This window comes from Cydia amplana, chromosome 21 (genome assembly GCF_948474715.1).
Source record: "Cydia amplana chromosome 21, ilCydAmpl1.1, whole genome shotgun sequence".
NCBI classification, from domain to species: Eukaryota; Metazoa; Arthropoda; class Insecta; order Lepidoptera; family Tortricidae; genus Cydia; species Cydia amplana.
In genome coordinates this window covers 7,620,598-7,640,038 of record NC_086089.1, presented here as the reverse complement: position 1 = coordinate 7,640,038, position 19,441 = coordinate 7,620,598, and the positions used below count along the sequence as shown (strand labels likewise).

Genomic DNA, 19,441 nt, shown 5'->3' with positions numbered 1-19,441 from the left:
ACGTTCAGTGCAGAAAAAATACACAATCCGACCCTGGCAAAATACAATCAGCTGTTTGTAATGACAGTTCTCTGACAAATACAAAATGGTTGAAAACTAAAGTTGGCAAACAAAGAAAGGCAGCGTAATAGCGTTATTTGGCGTTTAAAACGTTTTTTAAGGTGAAAAGTGTATTAAAATAGTGCGTGTGAAGTGTTTAGTGCACAATGTTGGATCTGGAGATCATCCCGGAGCGGTCCTTGGGCTGCGACGCCTGGGAGTTCGTTTTAGGTGAGTCTTTTGTTATTCTATTTATTTGTTACGTCAAAAATTTGCGTTGTATTTACGCGGGATGGCTTACGCAATGGTGTTTTGGACGCCACAATATCGTAGTCGACGGCGTGTTCGAATTTCGAATGCATTTTGCGCTGGCCATCGACAAAACATTGATTTTTTTACTCGTAGTGTCAATGCCTTTGTCTCATCTGCACTGGCTGTTTATTTTTTTTATGGCTAGTCTTGACCGTGAAATGGGTGTATTTCGTCATCAAAATATATTTAACGTTGTAAATTAGGCCTCGATCTTTTTCCTTGACGACCCATTACGTTCTACTCTAATTTTCTAAGACGCTTATTATAAATTTTCGTTTATATTATGATCAATGCATGATTCATCCCGTCAAAAATAAAATAAACGCCAATTTGATGATGTTTTATTACGCAAACTATTGTATTAGGTACACAAACTATTTTGTTTACTTCGACATGCATTAGAAACATTTGGTAATTATTAAAAAAAAATACCTAAGTGTATAAAAAAAAACATGAACTTAAATGCTATAGCTGGTCAACCAAATCTTGTCAGTAAAAAAAGGCGCGAAATTCAAATTTTCTATGGGACAATATCCCTTCGCGCCTACATTTTTCAAATTTGCCGCCTTTTTCTACTGTCAAGATCTGGTTGACCAAGTATACCTCAAGTAGATTTTTTAAAATTTCTGTGCATGCTGGCCATGTTGGGCCAACCTCGGTTACCCTAGGCCAGCATTCACCAAATGGTGGATGGTGGATCGCGGACCGGATCTGGACCGCCAACCTAAATTTTTTTTTACTTGTTTAATAAACTCAGGTAGAAGTATGTCTCTTAACTCAGTGTGCCGCTTGGCAAAGGCCTCCTCCAGCTCTTTCCATTGGGATTTATCGTGGGCCACTCTTCTCCAGTTCGGGCGCGCTGTGAGTTTGAATTCATCCTCGCATCTTGTTCGAGGTTTCCTCTGCCCCGCGTGCAACCTCTTGGATACCAATCTGTTACAATTTTTCTCCATTTTTCCTGCCTTTCTCAACATGTATGGGATATTTATACAAATGTATAAAGTATAAACATCTCTAATTTGATATCGATAAGGTTGCATTTATAATTATTGGTAATATCATAAACCTCCACTGCACTCCTTACCCCCACAGCTGTGTCCCTTACTCAATTTTTTTTAACATGCAGATACGTCTGCATACGATATTCCAAATTTTATATTAAAGGAAAAAATGGAAAAAAGTTACGCTTCCGGGAGGACTTGAACCCGCATCCTTCACAATCCGTGTGTTGCTCTTAACCAATTGAGCTATGGAAGCCTACCAGGACATCGCAAATCTAAAATAGCTCAATTGGTTAAGAGCAACACACGGATTGTGGAGGATACGGGTTCAAGTCCTGCCGGAAGCGTAACTTTTTCCATTTTTTCCTTTAATATAAAATTTGTGCCCCTTACTATTTTTTATTATATGCTATTGACCTTTAGGTAGGTAAATTCAAAACAAAGAACATGATAAAACATCTGTTCACTGAATTCATAAAACGTTCTTCAAAACATAATGTATCTTGACCCCTCTACCCTAACTAAATATATGTAACGAGAGATAGATCCATGTATATTGGTTAGCTTAAAGTTATCATTGTACTGACTTATTTTAAACCTTAATGCAGAGAGATAAGGTCTACGAATGGTTAAAAGTGGTGCTGTTATTAAATAACCATGTTCTTTGTCCAATGACAACTGACCTAGGGTCAATGTAACCTTTTCGAAGTTAATCTTTGTTTTTAGTCCGTGTATTGGTGTAAGCTTACTTTGCACTTGAACAGAACAAAGTGAGGGAGTGTCAGTATAAAGTGTTCCCACCTTCCAACTCTATATTCCTGAGGGGCTACCGCGAACACCGAAATTCGCAAATAGCTGGGATCTCTCTCTTTTACTCCAATGAAGGCGTAATAAGAGTTGTTTTTTTCTCGTTCTGTATAATAATACTATTATTATTCTGTGGCATAGTTACTGAGATATAATAAGCAAAATCCCGAAAAATGGGACCTTCAACCAAACCCTCCTACCCCCGCTCAAGGGGACTTTTGATATGTTCACCTCCTAACGAGTCCAAATAGAGTTACTAAGTTAAAAATGTGTCCCAAGCATTTCCCTCTACACCTTTTCGTTGCCTGACCTAAATGTAGTCAATATGATGGTGAAGGGGCGGCTACAGGGTCTGTGCCTAGGGCGGCAAAGACTGCAAATCCGCCACTGCCAACTGGTAAAGGCTCTCTTGATTGTTCAAAAACCGATAGCAAAGTTGCATTTTATTCACATGTGAGGCAAAGTAATCAAATGCAAATTTTAAGTTGTTTTCTTATGTTTGCTGGTTGAATGGACTTTTAATTGATGATTTTGAATAATAGATATTTAATAACATTAAGTTGGATTTGATTTGGTTTGTTTTTGTTTGATATCTTACAGTTAATATTTTCTTCGGGTTGGTGTGGTGAAAAATTTAGTGTTTCACTCGGGGGCAAGTTTTGTTTAAACTTCGTGCTTTGAAACCCTCGCAACGCTCTAGATTCAATTTTTCGAACCACTCGCTACGCTCTTGGTTCAATTTTGGAATCTTTCGCTTGCTCGGGTTTCAATATTGGCACGAGCGGTCAAACAACAATTTTGCGGATTTTGCCCCCTTGTAAAACAAATAACTATTTCAGTCTACGGAATAAAAAAATAGACTTTAGTTCGCAATATTTTTCGGCCTTGGCCATAAATACGCAAAAAACGTGTGGATTAATGTTATTGTTATTTTTATTACTATACATACGCACCTATTGTAAACATGTTTACGATTTTTATATGTTTACGCATTATGGTTAGTGCATTTTTATTTATTTCAGTAGGTTTATTAGTTTCTGTAATTAAATTTATAATTATGTTTGACTAGCGTCTCCCCGCGGCTTCGTCTGCGTGGAATGTCGATGATGATTGATAAAAAGTACCATATAGTCCTTCCCTCCATAATTATAATCATAATAAGGGTATCTCCATACTAAATTACATCAATATCGTCTAGCAGTTTAAGCGTGAAGACGTACAGACAGACAGAGTTACTTCGCATTTATAATATCAGTATGTAGGAATTATTACATATTTAATTTGGAATAGATGGTCATTAAACTTAGAAAGTATTAAAAAAATCGAGTATCTCAAAAATCACGAAATTCTAGTAGTCGGAAGCAGGGATGTTGCGGATGCCGATTTTTTGACATCCGCGGATGCGGATGCGGATACGGATTTTTAAAGGCTCACATCCGCGGATGCGGATGCGGATGCGGATGTCAAGATAGTACCATAAAAAACGACAAATATTACATTTTAGTAATTTTTATTTCAAAAAACCGGCCAAGTGCGAGTCGGACTCGCGTTCCAAGGGCTCCGTACATTAAGTCCCACTCACGCTTGACTGCTCATTTCTAATAGGTTTTGACTATGACTAAATTACCTAGCAGTCTAGCACTTACGCCGATGCTAAGACGTTCCTGTACCGACCTGTTCCACATCCGCATCCGCATTAAATCCGCATCGATTTTATGCGGATGCGGATGCGGATGTTGAAAATAATGCGGAAGTTCCGCGGTTGCGGATGCGGATGCGGATATTCGCAACATCCCTGGTCGGAAGATTGTCCGTTGTCCATTATTGACACCCCTGTAAATATATTATGGGATAATCAACTTTTTTTTTGGTACGCGCTCCTATGGTTACGGTCTCCTGAGTCACTCTTAAAATTCTAGGTTTTTCGTATTTAAATGAACCAAACTTGCATTTTATGGTAGTTATAAGACCTTTCCATAATGGGACATCTACTGACTACTGAGCATGTTAGTAGATCATGGTACAGCAGTTCTTCTAACAATCTATGCTACTATTGTCTCCTCGCTGATGAGACAGAATAACAAGAAATAGTTGATTGACTCTTATACAAGGTGTTTTATAATATAATTATAATTTACATTGCTCATTTATATTATATTATACCATAAAATATACAAGCACGTCACACCAATGGGTTACTATGCCTGACGATTACGGCCTAATTATTCTCATTGTTCCATTTATCACCCATTGTCCTGTTGCAACGCGATTATGCGAACATATCCGTTCTAAAAAGTCGTATAAGTCACAGACTCACGCGCATGACATTATACAGGATGAACCAGAACTACCACGTCACAGTAACACCGGATGTAGGTCTACTCAAGAGGAACTTTTGAGTTGACCTACCTCCGCTGTCACACTAAATTTTTTATTGCTATTTCTACTCAGAGTCACGAGCTCTTCCTATCCTAATAGGTGGAAAAAGTGTCCCAGATTTCTATACATTTTTCGTTCTTTCCATTCTAACCTTCATAGAAAGGCTATGAAAAATGGTAACGGAATATAAATTAAAATCGTGAGATATTTTTTTTTACAATTAGTATCGAAGTAGCTCGTTATTCTAAGTAGAGATAACATAAAAAATGCGAATAAATTATTCTATTCTATTATAAAAATATAAAAAATTGCCAAATTAAAAAAATGTGTAGTGTAGGTACACTACCTATATGACTTGTAATAAAATTGCCCATACATTTATTTTTCTTATTTTGTGTAACATAGTGACTATCTTTTTCGCAAATTGTAACATCAATTTTATTTTTACACAAGCTTTGTTAGTTGTTAACAACAAAGGGACAGATCTTATCGAAAATTTACATACGAGTAGATAGAAGTTTGCCCCGAGCCTAATCTAACTCTATTTAATTCTGAACCTTATCACTACACGTTAAAGTCTACAATGGCATGTGTTTATCAGATATTGTTTTGTTAGATACTGACATTGGTTGGAGTTATCGGTCATTCCCGAATTGTATAGAGTCAACCGGTAGAGGGCGGTTTTAACCGCTTTAACTTATAATACCTACATTTTTAAAACCCGGAAATGATATAACATTTAATACTTTCGTCGCGTTTTGAACACTCACTAAATCCTAATTTGTATTTGGGTAGGTAATTAATGAATTTGCGATCTTAGATCCATTATACACTCAGACAGATTTTAACCACGCATTCCTGAGGTCATAAGGAGCATTAAATGTTATATGAGTTTTGGTCAATATAAACTGTCATTCTATGGAAATTGCTCTATGTAAACAAATAAAAATATATAAATAAAATAAAATAGCCTTTTATTTCGACCAATTTTGTAGTTTTGTCACATTGCTTATTGAATATTTGTCAAAATAGACATGTCAAACATATTTAGTACATTATTTAAATTTGTATTTAGATTAAATTAAATTTGATTGTCATTTATCAAATCAGTTCATAGTTGACATCGGTCGACTTGCCTCCCGGCATAGGCCTCCCCTAAGACCTTCCATTCCTCTCTGTTAGTCGCTCTTCTTGTCCATGTCCAGGTTGGTCCAGCGATACCTCTAATGTCGTCTTCCCATCTGCGGTAAGGTCTGCCTCTTTTCCTTTTCCCGTCTTTGGGGTACCATGTTGTAACAATTTTTGACCATTTTTGTCCTGGCTCTCTGAGCATGTGTCCGGTCCATTTCCATTTAAGGCTATCTGTTACATAGGAAACATCCATTAATTTTGTGTTTTTTCTTATGGTGCTTAGTCTTATTTTGTCTTTCCTTTTGATGTTGAGAATACTTCTCTCTATGTTGTGTTGACATACTTCTAGGGATTTCCTATTTTTTTGTGTTAAGGCCCACGTTTGGCAACCATATGTCATGCTAGGGAGGATGCAAGAGTTAAACAGTTTACTTTTGCATTTTAGTGGGATTTCCGGATTCTTCATAACCTCTTTCCATGACCAGTATTTTTTCCATGCAATAAACACTCTGTTTTCTGTTTCCTTGTCATTCTGGTGTTCTGGAGAAATTATTTGTCCCAAATATGTGTATTCGTTTACATATTATATTATGTTGTTGTTTATTGCCATTTCAATTCTTTGTCCATTTGTCATAAGTTTAGTTTTTTCGGTGTTGATTTCCAGACCCACTTTTCTGCTTTCATAAGAAAGTTGGTGTAAATTGACATTCAGAGACAATTTCAATAATGCATAATGCGGTTTGTTTACATAGTTAGCAAGTTCCATAGAAATCATAGAATGACACTTTAGTTTTAGTGTCTCAGCCAAAAGGGCATTTTTCACTAAGTTATTACAGGAACAAATTTTCACTAGAATTGTCATCTATATATATAAATGCAAGTGTCCTGACTGACTGACTGACTGACTGACTGACTGACTGATTCATCAACGCAGAGCCGAAACTACAAAAGCTAGAAAGTTGAAATTTGCACACTAGGTTGCATTTATAAAGTGTACAAGAGATAAGAAGCGATTTTGAAAAATTCAACCCCTAAGGGGGTTAAAAAGGGGATGAAAGTTTGTATGGGGTACAAGTTTTATTTTAAGCTAGGAATTTAAAACTTTGTAAAAATGTATTATATTAAAAAACAAGAAAACTAATTTCAGCGTTTTTGAAAATTCATCCCCCAAGGTGGTGAAAAAGGGGTTGAAAGTTTGTATGGAGATCAAATATTTTTGTGAGTGTGGGACTTGAAACTTTGTATATGGGGATATAATTATAAGGGAAGAAAAGTAATTTCAGCGTTTTTGAAAATTCATCCCCTAACAGGGTTAAAAAGGGGTTGAAAGATTGAATCCATTACAAATGCTTTGAAACTTCTTAGAAAGGCATAATAGCCGATTACAAAATAAAGTAATTGCGACGTTTTTGGAAATTCAACCCCTAAGGGGGTTAAAAAGGGGATGAAAGTTCGTCTTGGGGTGCAAATTTCATTTTAAGCTAGGAACTTGAAACTTTGCAAATAGATATTAAATTTAAATACAAGAAAACTAATTTCAGCGTTTTTGAAAATTCATCCCCTAAGGTGGTGAAAAAAGGGTTGAAAGTTTGTATGGATATCAAACATTTTTTCGAGCGCGGGACTTGAATCTTTGTATTTGGAGATATTATTAAAAGAAAAGAAAAGTAATTTCAGCCTTTTGTAAAATTCATCCCCTAACAGGGTTAAAAAGAGGTTGAAAGTTTGTATGTGGTTCAAATTTTATTTTAAGCTAGGAACTTGAAACTTTGCAAATAGATATTAAATTTAAATACAAGAAAACTAATTTCAGCGTTTTTGAAAATTCATCCCCTAAGGTGGTGAAAAAAGGGTTGAAAGTTTGTATGGAGATCAAATATTTTTGTGAGTGTGGGACTTGAAACTTTGTATATGGGGATATTATTATAAGACAAGAAAAGTAATTTCAGCGTTTTTGAAAATTCATCCCCTAACAGGGTTAAAAAGGGGTTGAAAGATTGAATCCATTACAAATGCTTTGAAACTTCTTAGAAAGGCATAATAGCCGATTACAAAATAAAGTAATTGCGACGTTTTTGGAAATTCAACCCCTAAGGGGGTTAAAAAGGGGATGAAAGTTCGTCTTGGGGTGCAAATTTCATTTTAAGCTAGGAACTTGAAACTTTGCAAATAGATATTAAATTTAAATACAAGAAAACTAATTTCAGCGTTTTTGAAAATTCATCCCCTAAGGTGGTGAAAAAAGGGTTGAAAGTTTGTATGGATATCAAACATTTTTTCGAGCGCGGGACTTGAATCTTTGTATTTGGAGATATTATTAAAAGACAAGAAAAGTAATTTCAGCCTTTTGTAAAATTCATCCCCTAACAGGGTTAAAAAGAGGTTGAAAGTTTGTATGTGGTTCAAATTTTATTTTAAGCTAGGAACTTGAAACTTTGCAAATAGATATTAAATTTAAATACAAGAAAACTAATTTCAGCGTTTTTGAAAATTCATCCCCTAAGGTGACGAGAAAGGGGTTGAAAGTTTGTATGGATATCAAAAATTTTTTTGAGCGCGGGACTTGAATCTTTGTATTTGGGGATATTATTAGAAGACAATACAAGTCATTTCAGCGTTTTGTAAAATTCATCCCCTAACAGGTTTACAAAGGGGTTGAAAGTTTGTACAGGGTACAAATTTTATTTTAAGCTAGGAACTTGAAACTTCATAAAAAGGTATTATTTTAAAACGAAAAAAAAATTATTTCAGCGTTTTTGAAAATTTATATCTCAAGGTGGTGAAAAAGGGGTTGAAAGTTTGTATGGAGTTCAAACATTTTTGTGAGAACGGGCTTGAATCTTTGTACTGAGGCATATTATTAGAATACAAGAAAAGTAATTTCAGCGTTTTTTTATATTCATCCCCTAAAATGGTTTAAAAGGGGTTGAAAGTTTATATAGGGTTCAAATTTTATTTACTTCAAACTTCGTAAATAGGTAGTTAGGTAAATAGAGGACATGAAAATCTTCTAAGGGGTTTAAGAGGGATTATGTCGACAACAATTTTATTTAGTTAGGGGCTAGAAACTTCGTATGTTGTGAAAGACAAGTCTCATGCGTTGTATAATATTAATAATTAACAAATGATTAACCGCCCTCCTGCAATATTTTCTGCATAATGTTCTAAGCTAATGTAGAATATATAACCACCAATATACAAATCCACGCGTACGAAGTCGCGGGCAACAGCTAGTTATCTCTAAAACAAGACCGATTTCACAAAACTTTGTGTGACATTTCAGTCTCTAAATGCGGTCAAGAAATAAGAATACACCTTTAAAATCTGTCGGGTTTTACCTGCCCACGGTGTATATTATGAATTATGATTTAGTACCGGAACTGATAGTTTCTAATCCCTATGTGCAAGAGTGGGTCCCTAGTCCCTGGTGGCAATGGAACGCCTTAGTTACTATTCAAATGAGATAAGAATGAACGAATGAACTGACTTGATTGCAATTTTTAGGGTTCCGTACCTCAAAAGGAAAAACGGAATCCTTATAGGATCACTCGTGCGTCTGTCTGTCTGTCCGACCATTTATCTCCGAAACGAATGGGTCTACATTTTTGAAAAAAATTATCTTATAGATGACAGGAAAACCTATTAGAGAAATGTGCAGTCAAGCGTGAGTCGGACTTAATGTACGGAACCCTTGGAACGCGAGTCCGACTCGCACATGGCCGGTTTTTTTAAAATCGAAAGTGTTGTCAGTCAAGATGGTACCAAGGTTGGTTGTAACTAGATGTCGCTCTTATAATATTCTCGGATGTGGTGCTATTCATAAATTACGTAATTTTAAATGGGGGGGGGGGGGGGTCTGGACATCGGATGATGGTAGCATGACGTAGGACAGTGGTTCCTAACCTTTTCAGTCCGGTCACCCCTATGACTAACTAGGGAACCTGATTTTACCTCTCCTCCCAATGGTAATCAAAAATAAAACGTGTACGTTACATTGTATTGTTATATTAGGTTAGCTTATTACCCCCGTAAAATACCAGTTTTACCCCCAGGTTAGGAACCACTGACGTAGGAGGAAACGGGGTAATTCGAAGCATGATTTTTGGATGATTTTAGGGGGGGATATTATTTCAAAAATCGTCAAAAATAGATGACTGCCGCTGTTCCTTAATTTAGACTCATAGACTAGGAATCCTCTAGACGGAGTTTAGAGCAATTATTTCATGAAACCGATGCTGCCAAAAATACGGGGGTGCGGGGGACGAGGAGAGCGAATCTCGTGCCGTGATGGGTCCGTTCAAAGACACGGACCAATCACGGCACGGGATTCTGACACTTTGACTCGAAGACGGAGTAAAACTACCGTATATAGTGGCAGAGGGGGTAGCGTTACTATGCTCAGTCTAGCTAGAGGATGTCTTGTCTGTGTTTAGACTTATATTTGCGGTATATTAACATGTAATGTTTGTATGTTCCAGGAATGCATTTCTCTCAGTCAGTGGCCATTATACAGAGTCAAGTGGGCACAATAAGAGGAGTACAAGTACTATATAGTGATCAGGTACGTTCAATACATAAATAATGCCTACAGTGACACTGTCAGACTGTCAAACGACCGGTACGGCTACTATCAGTTTGACACTGACATAAACGCCATCGAGAACGTAATTTACTTTCTATGCATCTCGCTCGTACTCGCATATTTGTGCGAACGAGATGTATAGAAAGTAAACTATGTTCTCGATAGCGTATATGTCAATTTTGACACTGTGTGTGTGTGACTCATGGTACGGGCTCGGGAGACAAAAGTTATTTACACTTCACTGATTTAAACTTTCACGATTTTTACACATTATTAAATTAAATTATACGCGATTAAGTCCCGTTGTATAATTTATTTACACTTGCCTATTGAGACTCGCTGCGCTTAAGATTCTAAATTATAATCACTTCCTAGGCGCTTACTATCATATTTAGAGAGCTCGCGACCAGCCCCGGCTTCGCACGGGTTACATAAAAACCTTAAGGCTGGTTTTAGTGTCACGCGGACCGTCCGTGCGGATCGCTCCGCACCGGACCAATATGTATTAAGTTCAGGGAGCGTTTTAAAGTAAAGCTGACGGGTCCGCGCGGACGACCGTCCACGTGGACAGCTTTCTCATACAATTTGACGGTGCGGAGCGATCCGCACGGACGGTCCGCGTGACACTAAAACCAGCCTAACAAATTATATCTCAGGACTGGCCTTGCCTATCAATAAGAATGGTGCATGAATGGGGCCAGTACAGCGGTGTGACACCGCTACAACGTGATTGGTTGATGAGTTCGTATCACGCGCGCGATTGGTCGCTCTAGTTGCGTTAGACTGCACGATTAGCCCGAATTCGTGAGTCACACCGCTGAACTAGTACCATTTTTAGTGCCCGTAAGGCCCGTCCAGAGCTACACTCTGTATGTCAATATGTATTTTGTGCAACAAAGTTAATAGTTATTTACGATACAAGTGCGGAAAAGAGGAAATTCGAAACGAGTGGCGATAAATTAAAACACGACCGAAGGTGTTTTCAATCGACACGAGTTGCGAATTACCTATTCGCACGTGTATCGTACAACGTTTTACAGTACATATGGCACTTTAAATTTTCGACATACGCGCGGAAAGTGCTATTTCCCGCACTATTGTTCATTTTTTTTAGCATTAGATAGTAGTTTATGCAACAGTGATATAATAAGGGTTCTTAAAATTCAAGGGTCGAAGTTACAAAACGAGACGTAGTCGAGTTTTGTAAAAAAAGACCCGAGAATTTTAAGAACCAATTATGAGCTGTTGCATACATTACTTTTTCTATGACAGCTGCAGCAAAAAAAAAAAAAAAAAAAAAAAAAAGAGTTATTATTAAAAAAAGAGTTATTATTAAAAAAAAGGAGTTATTATTAAAAAAAAAGAGTTATTATTTAAAAAAAATTGAGTTATTATTTAAAAAAAAAGAGTTATTATTTAAAAAAAAAAAGAGTTATTATTGTAAATGAAAACATACCTCTTTCAATCAAGATGATCGGAACTTGTATCTTTAAAAAAAATAAAGCAGTTGTATTATACTCATAAGATGACTGCTAGCAGTCATCTTATGAGCCTATAGACAAAGCATTCAAATGACATTGCTTTAGATATCACTGTCAGTCATTTAATTGACACATTTAAGTGCTGGAGTAGAAAAAAGAACTTGCAAGAAGGTAAGCGATCTTGACATGTCTTTTAATTGAAAAACGCTTTTTAAAAATCAAAAGCTATTATTTATGAAAGCAGAAGAATATAAATGATCGTATTAGATTCATAATTGTTACATATTTGCCGTAACTTATTTTTAAAATGTGTTTTTCAATTAAAAGACACATCAAGATTGTTTACCTTATTTCTAATGCAAAAAAAAACGAACTATAGTTCGTAGCACCATATGTACTGTAATATATTATAATTTACCGTTTTTTTGTTTCAGAATCCCCTAAACGTAGACCTAGTGATAAATATGCCTCAGGACGGCATTCGGTTCATATTCGACCCGGTCGCCCAACGGCTCAAGATCATAGAGATATACAACATGAAACTAGTTAAGCTTAGGTATAGGTGAGTACCAACACTATTCTCATTTTTATCAAGCGAAAACTTATGCGAGCGATATTACAATTTATTATATTAACACATTCATTGCCACCCAGCCAAACAAGACATCCGCGCCAGGCCACAAAAAAATCGTCATATAAAGCTGTAGTACCACGATCCCGACTATCGCGTCATTCGGCCTGGGAACGAAATCATAAAATACCCGACAGTCGGGTTTCCGGCACTGAACGTGTTAAAGGAAAATTGAAAAAATTCACCACCTTCAGCAAGTACGAGTCTTGCGATGAAATTTTAAATTTTTCCTTTAATATAATTTCACAGTATACTAGGTACCTGACACGATTTATAAATAAATAAATACACAAGAATTGCTCGTTTAAAGGTATAAGATATATGTATAGAATAATGACAGTAGACAAAAATTACGGTTTCACCTCAAACATGCATTCTGTAAATAAATTATACACACGCAACCTTAATTTCTTAAATAAAGTACCTACATAATTAGTTTAATTAATCTAATTTCAAATGAAGGTGACCTATTCTATACTAGACATGTAGAAATGGGCCGATACTATCAGGTTAAGTGACCTTATGACATTAACTATAATCACGTAATGACAATATCGATTGCAAGAGGTGTAATGAATGACTTCTCTCATTAGTGTGTCGGCTGTTGCTAGTTAGGTGATTAGATAGACTTATTTTTATGTTGTTCGAGTTAAGTTGAAGAGGTAAAATATTAACCCTTTTAACGCTTTGTGTCATAAACAAAAACATCACTGACACGCCAAGGTCCCGGGCGCAAGCGAGCTAATGTAAACCTTATTTGAAAGTGTGAGTGTAAGGCCTGAGTGGACGCTCGCTCGGCGGGGCGTGCAGCGTGGCTGTGGGCTCACGCGTGATGTGAGCAGCGTGCACTAAGGCCGCTCCTATACGCTTGCATTTGTTTAACATGCACGCCGCACGCCCCGCCCCGCTGCACGCCAGACTCGAGCGTCCACTCAGACCTTACACTGAAGGTTACTTTGACAGCGTCACACATATACATAACACCTATAGTTGTTCATGGCGCTGTGGGCACGACTAGCTACGACGCCTTTAGGTGTTCTTTGCGTTCAGAAGGTTTAAGCTAGATATCTTGGCTTAACAACAAATAACTTATTATGTAACAAGAGAATTTAAAAAACTCAGAATAAAAACTTGCATATTCCTTGGATTTTTGTATTATAGCTATTTTCAACATAATCGAACCAAAATGTTCTATTTTCAGAGAGCGATTAAATTTATCAATTATGGCATAAAGTAAGTATAGTATAGAGTAATCGGCCCATACAAGCCTCGCTTAGTTCCACAAAAATCCAAGAGATGTCACTCAGAGCACCATTGGGCCTAAATATATATTTGTGTTATTTCAAATCTTGCCAATTTTTAAATTAACATGTATAGTTCTAATTTATTTAGCATATTACAACAAAAACCTTTTAAAACATCCATTTACACATAGTAAATCGACGCAGAAAAAAATAAATAAATAATGGCATGAACTATTCTAAGCGCCATCTATCGCATTACTAGACAGTTAGTTTCTTGCCGTTGTAACACACTAAATAGCTCGATTGTTTGAGAAAGACTATCAATAGATGTCACTGTAGTAAATCCTCATACTTTATGATCATATCACAGACAACATATCAACATTATTAAGTAATAAATAATATAATTTTTCTCAAAAATGGACGGCAAAGTCGACGTTGCCGGTTAAAAAATAGGTCGCGAAGTGTGTAGTTTATGGTCATTCTAAAAATTAAAAAGTTAAAAACATTGCTGTCTCGATTTCGGGACTGCAATGTTGCATACAAATTCCATTATTAAACGAGTTCCAAACTTTTTAAAACTTTAAATGGCCATATCAAATGAAGGCATAGGTCCATTAAACAGCCGAACAGATGATCAGCACTTATTATTAATATAATGTTGGTACCGCGACTATTTAGGTGTCTCAAATACGTTGGCGTATTTTCAGCAGAAAAATACACTTCTATTTTTTTTAAAGGCGGCAAGCAAATCTTTTTAATGGTTTTACTTTTCTCTGTGAAAATTAGAACGTTGCTTCTGTAAAATATCTCTTGCACCATTTTTGAGAAAAGCACTATATATGACTCGGCTGGAAGGCTACTTGCTGGCTTCGGATTCAATTAAACGGACTCCCAAGGTCGTCCGTTTAAAACGAATCCTCAGCTTGCAAGTAGCTACTTCCGAACCTCGACAATAATGTACTATTGTTCTTAGAAACGTGATAATAATTAAAATATATTAAACCTACATGGTATCATCAGCCACACTGTTAAGTGTTAACTGTACCGATGTACAGTTAGGAGTGTTGCTGTTTGTATATTAATTTACTTAACCTTACGCATTACAAAATTGTCCTCATATAGCTATACATATATTTTAGGACAGTCTTACACTAATCGACCTACTTGGTAACAAAACATTGTAAATTCTTGAGTAGTTTGAATAGCAGGGCAGGTGACAAAAACTTGCTCAAAAGCATAGAAGGTAGCATCCTATAGAAGTGGTGTACGCGTGCCTCCGTGAGGGACAAAACATGTAAATTCGACCAATCATAGCGTCGCATTGCGCCGCTATGATTGGTCGAATTTATTTGTTATGGTGGGCAACAAATGAATTCGACCAATCACGGTGGTCAATTTACGGTGGGGAATAAAACAAGATGTGAGACTGTGACAAGGACAAACAATAATAGCGCTTTCGCTGCTACTCCTACTGAAAGATACATAAGACTATCCCGTTCTGTCAGTTATCCCCTGCTTCTATTCATGCTCAAAAGAGAAGAGACATCCGACATTTAAAAAAATATCCCTATATGTATGAGAGCAATAATACAATGTGTAAATGTAAATACATACATATCTTATATTTTATGATCATATCAAAGCTGGAAGTCCTAGGTTCGGATCCTCCTAAAAGTGTATTAATATGGTGTCCCATGGTGGTGGCCCATTTGTCCCCGCCGCCATACAAGAGGTGTGGACAGATGGGAATAGATATAGACCATTAATATATACACACACAATTAAAAAACAAATAAATGTCCTATGAGGATTTGAACCCAGGACCTCCTACTTCATAGCACATAGCAGAGCAGGGTCACTGTCACTACTGACTAGCTAGGAGGCCGTAGAAATAATATACAATTTATATATATTTAAATTAAGTACAGTCAGCGTCGTATAGTAGGTCGCATCCAAAGTATTCAAATAGTTCAGTACGCCATACAAATAATATGGTGTACCGAACTATTTGAATACTTTGGATGCTACCTACTATATGACGCTGACTGTACTTATATAACAATTAACAAATCAGACTGGCAGCCACAGTTTAATGGCTAATCTAGGATTAAAACTTTTTAGTGGCTTGCCATTATGTTCAAAACATTTAGCTTCATACCACATCAAATATTTAAGTTTACCGCCATTGCCCGCCAGCATTGAACAAATTGGTTGTTAGTGGGTAGACAAAATAAAGTCACTATCATGTTAAACATTGAATTTATTAATTGTATTTTATTATTTTTAAGAGAATCTTCATAGCATGTGTCTGTCCGTTGAAACAGGAATCAATCTCAACCATCTTCCACTCAAAATATTTTACTTGTGGTACAGTCGCCATCAGATATATCGGAGCGGCCAAGGCGCTCACAAATATCTGAACACGCCTCTATTGTCAGGGCGTTAGAGTGCGTGTTCAGATATTGTGAACACCTTGGCCGTTCCGATATATCTGATGGCGACTGTACAGAGATGCATTGACTATTTCATCTTCACTCTCTTGTTGCATACATTGTAACTTCTAGTGGCTAGAGGCTGGGTCCTGAAATCAGAAACATATTTTTTATATATAAAATGTAATAATATCACAATAAAGTTTAATACACATTGCCTTCACATTGGAGTCTGTTTGCAAACACTAACCATTGTATAGATTTAGACCAAGAAAAGTATGCAGCGATATTGATCGCCTGCGCAGTACATGTGTTATTTTAAATGTCAAACATCTTTGAAATTATGACGTACCTTTCTTCTTTCTTGCTCTAACTCTAAATACTTTGGAATCTTTTGCTTGCTCGGGTATCAATATTAGCATGGGGGGTTAAAATAAAACTTGACAATAGTTATTAGTGGGCAAGGGGGCAAAGCAGTTGTTTAACCGCTCATGCTAATGTTGATTCCAGGGCAAGCAGAAGATTTGAACTATGAGCGTAGCGAGTGGTTCGAGAAGTGGAATCTTGAGCGTTGTGAGAATTCAAGGCACGAGGGTTAAACAAACATTGCCACCTAATGAAACACAGAATTTATCACCATGCCAATGCAGGGAAAATACCAACTATAAAATACCAAAAAAATCAAATCCACATGAACATTATAAAGAATTTATAATTCAAAATCATCATTTAAAAGTAAATTCTACCAGCTAACATAAGGAAACTCAAAATTTAGATCTGATTACTTTGCCCCACATGTGGGATAAATCATAAATGCAATTTTCTCATTAGTATTTGAACAATCAAGGGGGCCTTTACCAGTTGGTGTGGTGATAAATTATTTAATTAACCTTTGTATTCAAAACAAACTTACCTGAAGTGTTTACCTTATTTTTTATCAATTTTATCATTTATTGGCAAACAGTAGACACTGTCAGATTAATATGTAGGTTTTACCATTAGTAGTGTTCCGTTACTACATCGGCAATTCACGTCATCATCACAGGTCTTTTCGTCTATTGCAGACGATTTATGCATTGCTGTTTAGACAACGGGTTTGGTGATTGTGGAGGCCGATGCGTGAGCGGCACGACCTCCCACATTTTGGGCACATGTCACGCTTAGCACAGTCTTTAAAGCGCCACATCGGTCTTCCAACTTTCCTTTTAGCATACCTACGCAACTGCACCAAGCAAGACACGTCTAGGTATTCTATTCACGTACTTGTACTATAGTTCAAATGAAGCTATAATATGAAATTAATAAGTTTGTATAAACAGAAACAAAGCAAAGGCAACCAACAAACGCGGTGCCGCTTTGTGGCGACTTGACTATTTGACAGTTTATTTTTAGTGTTGCCGTTGAAAGTTCTTTCTTGTCCCTAAATAGAGCTTTTATGATTTATTATTATACAATATTATTAGTTCAAATAAAATATGATATTCCAAAAGACTACAAATAATATTATATAGTACTTAAATTCCAAAATAATGATAATTATGCCTCAGTGTCCATTTCTGAGGGCCTACCGCGAACCACGTTCGACGTGTTGCCTCTCTGTCGCACTTGTAAATTCGTACGTAAGTGTGACAGGGAGGCAACACGTCGAACGTGGTTCGCGGTAGGCCCTCAGCTTTTTTAAGGAACAGGCGTATAACATTACCCTGAAGTAGGGGACTAATTTTAAAATAGCAATAATCATTACTTGATGCCGTTTTTGACGTTTCTGTGCACGCTGTTGTCTGTCTATACTTATAGGTCACATAATTAGTGATACAAACACCTGCCTGGTCAATATACGCAAAATTAGATATATTTATTCTAATTATAACAGAAAAAGTTTATTAAAACAAACATTAAATGCTTTTGTATAATAATTTCAGGTTTGATAGGTACGGGTTTTGCCATGGGAGAAGTTGAAAAGGAACGTTATGAAAACATATCTTTGTATGTATAGGTACTAAGATGGTACAAATCATGTACAAATCTGTTGCTTAAAAATAAAAGCACGACGCGACGTTGCCAAACTGCTATGAGTTACTGCGAAGCGAGTCCAGTTTAACTCGACAACGTCGCATCGTATTGTTACAATAGGGTATTTTCGTACTAGTCAAATCAGTTACTTTTTTATAGTTATTGCAATGCAACTTGTATCGTAAATTTTTAGAAGGCACGATAAGAGTGAATTGAGCATGAATTGAGGTATTTTATCTCATTAGGATCGAAAGAGCTCGTGAATTTGAGTACAAATAACACAAAAGTGGCAAAAAAGATCACAATATAAAAAATGGCAAAAAATAGTAGTTTTCGATATAAGTGCGAGAAGTATGTCATTTTGCACGAGTACCGAGCTTTCGATTTTTCCGGAAATATACTGAGGGGCTACCGCCAAAACCGAAATTCGCAAATTGCGGGGATCTTTCTCTTTTACTCCAATGCAGGCGTAATTAGAGTGACAGAGAAAAATGCCCGCAATTTGCAAAATTCGATTTTCGCGGTTATAGCCCTGTCACTTACAACGGATGCCTTTGCTTTGATATCTGGTGGCGTTAAATTAACTCCAAAATCGTCTGAATCACTCATTTTTATTTAATAACTTATGCTTTCTTGGCAATTACTTACAAACATAAATCACTTTAAATGTTGAATAAAAAAGGCGGGAAGGGAATAAAAAAAGTTTTACTTTTAATTGCCATTTTTTTCAATGTGGATTCTGTTGTCACTGTTGTCAGCATTATGCCAATTGAAGAGAAATTGTATTATTAAAATTAATAAAATTAATTTTCAGAACATATAATTATACATGGTCAACCAGATCTTGACAGTAGAAAAAGGCGGCAAATTTGAAAAATGTAGGCGCGAAAGGATATCGTCCCATAGAAAATTTGAATTTCGCGCCTTTATTTTACTGACAAGATTTGGTTGACCAGCTATATGTAAAAAAACATGAATCTTTTGTTATTTCATTATATTGATATATATCTAATTAATTACATTTATATTAAGTGTATAAAGTGTATTGTACGAACGTCAGCTTCATTCTGTCGCGCGCTGTTCAAGTAATACTATTGGGTCTCGAATAATACTCCTTTATGCCCAATCGCGCGTTGTTCAGGTGGGTCATTTATAAGCGGGTCTCGCATAATACTCATTTATTTAAAATGTATCAATCAGATTACTTTTTAGCACTAGTGTAAAAAAATCAAACTTTACGCACGATTTGCAGCTACAAAAACTAAACTTTTTGAGCAATTGGATTAAAAAAATATAAAGAAACGCTCAAGTACCAGTGGCATGGTGGCATATAGACGGACTTACGCCAGTAGTAATGTCTAATCCTTTTGCCATGCACCAATGGTA

General features: G+C 36.3%; 1 protein-coding gene across 1 annotated transcript in view; it reads left to right on the top strand.

Annotated features, from left to right (window-relative positions):
* The window catches only part of LOC134657876 (PHAF1 protein CG7083), a 39,759-nt gene continuing 20,318 nt past the window's right edge, over positions 1 to 19,441 (top strand). The window contains exons 1-3 of the mRNA XM_063513456.1: positions 1 to 270; positions 10,148 to 10,230; positions 12,167 to 12,294. Coding sequence (XP_063369526.1) covers positions 207 to 270; positions 10,148 to 10,230; positions 12,167 to 12,294 — 275 coding nt within the window. The 5' untranslated portion in view covers positions 1 to 206. The remainder of the gene's footprint in view (positions 271 to 10,147; positions 10,231 to 12,166; positions 12,295 to 19,441) is intronic.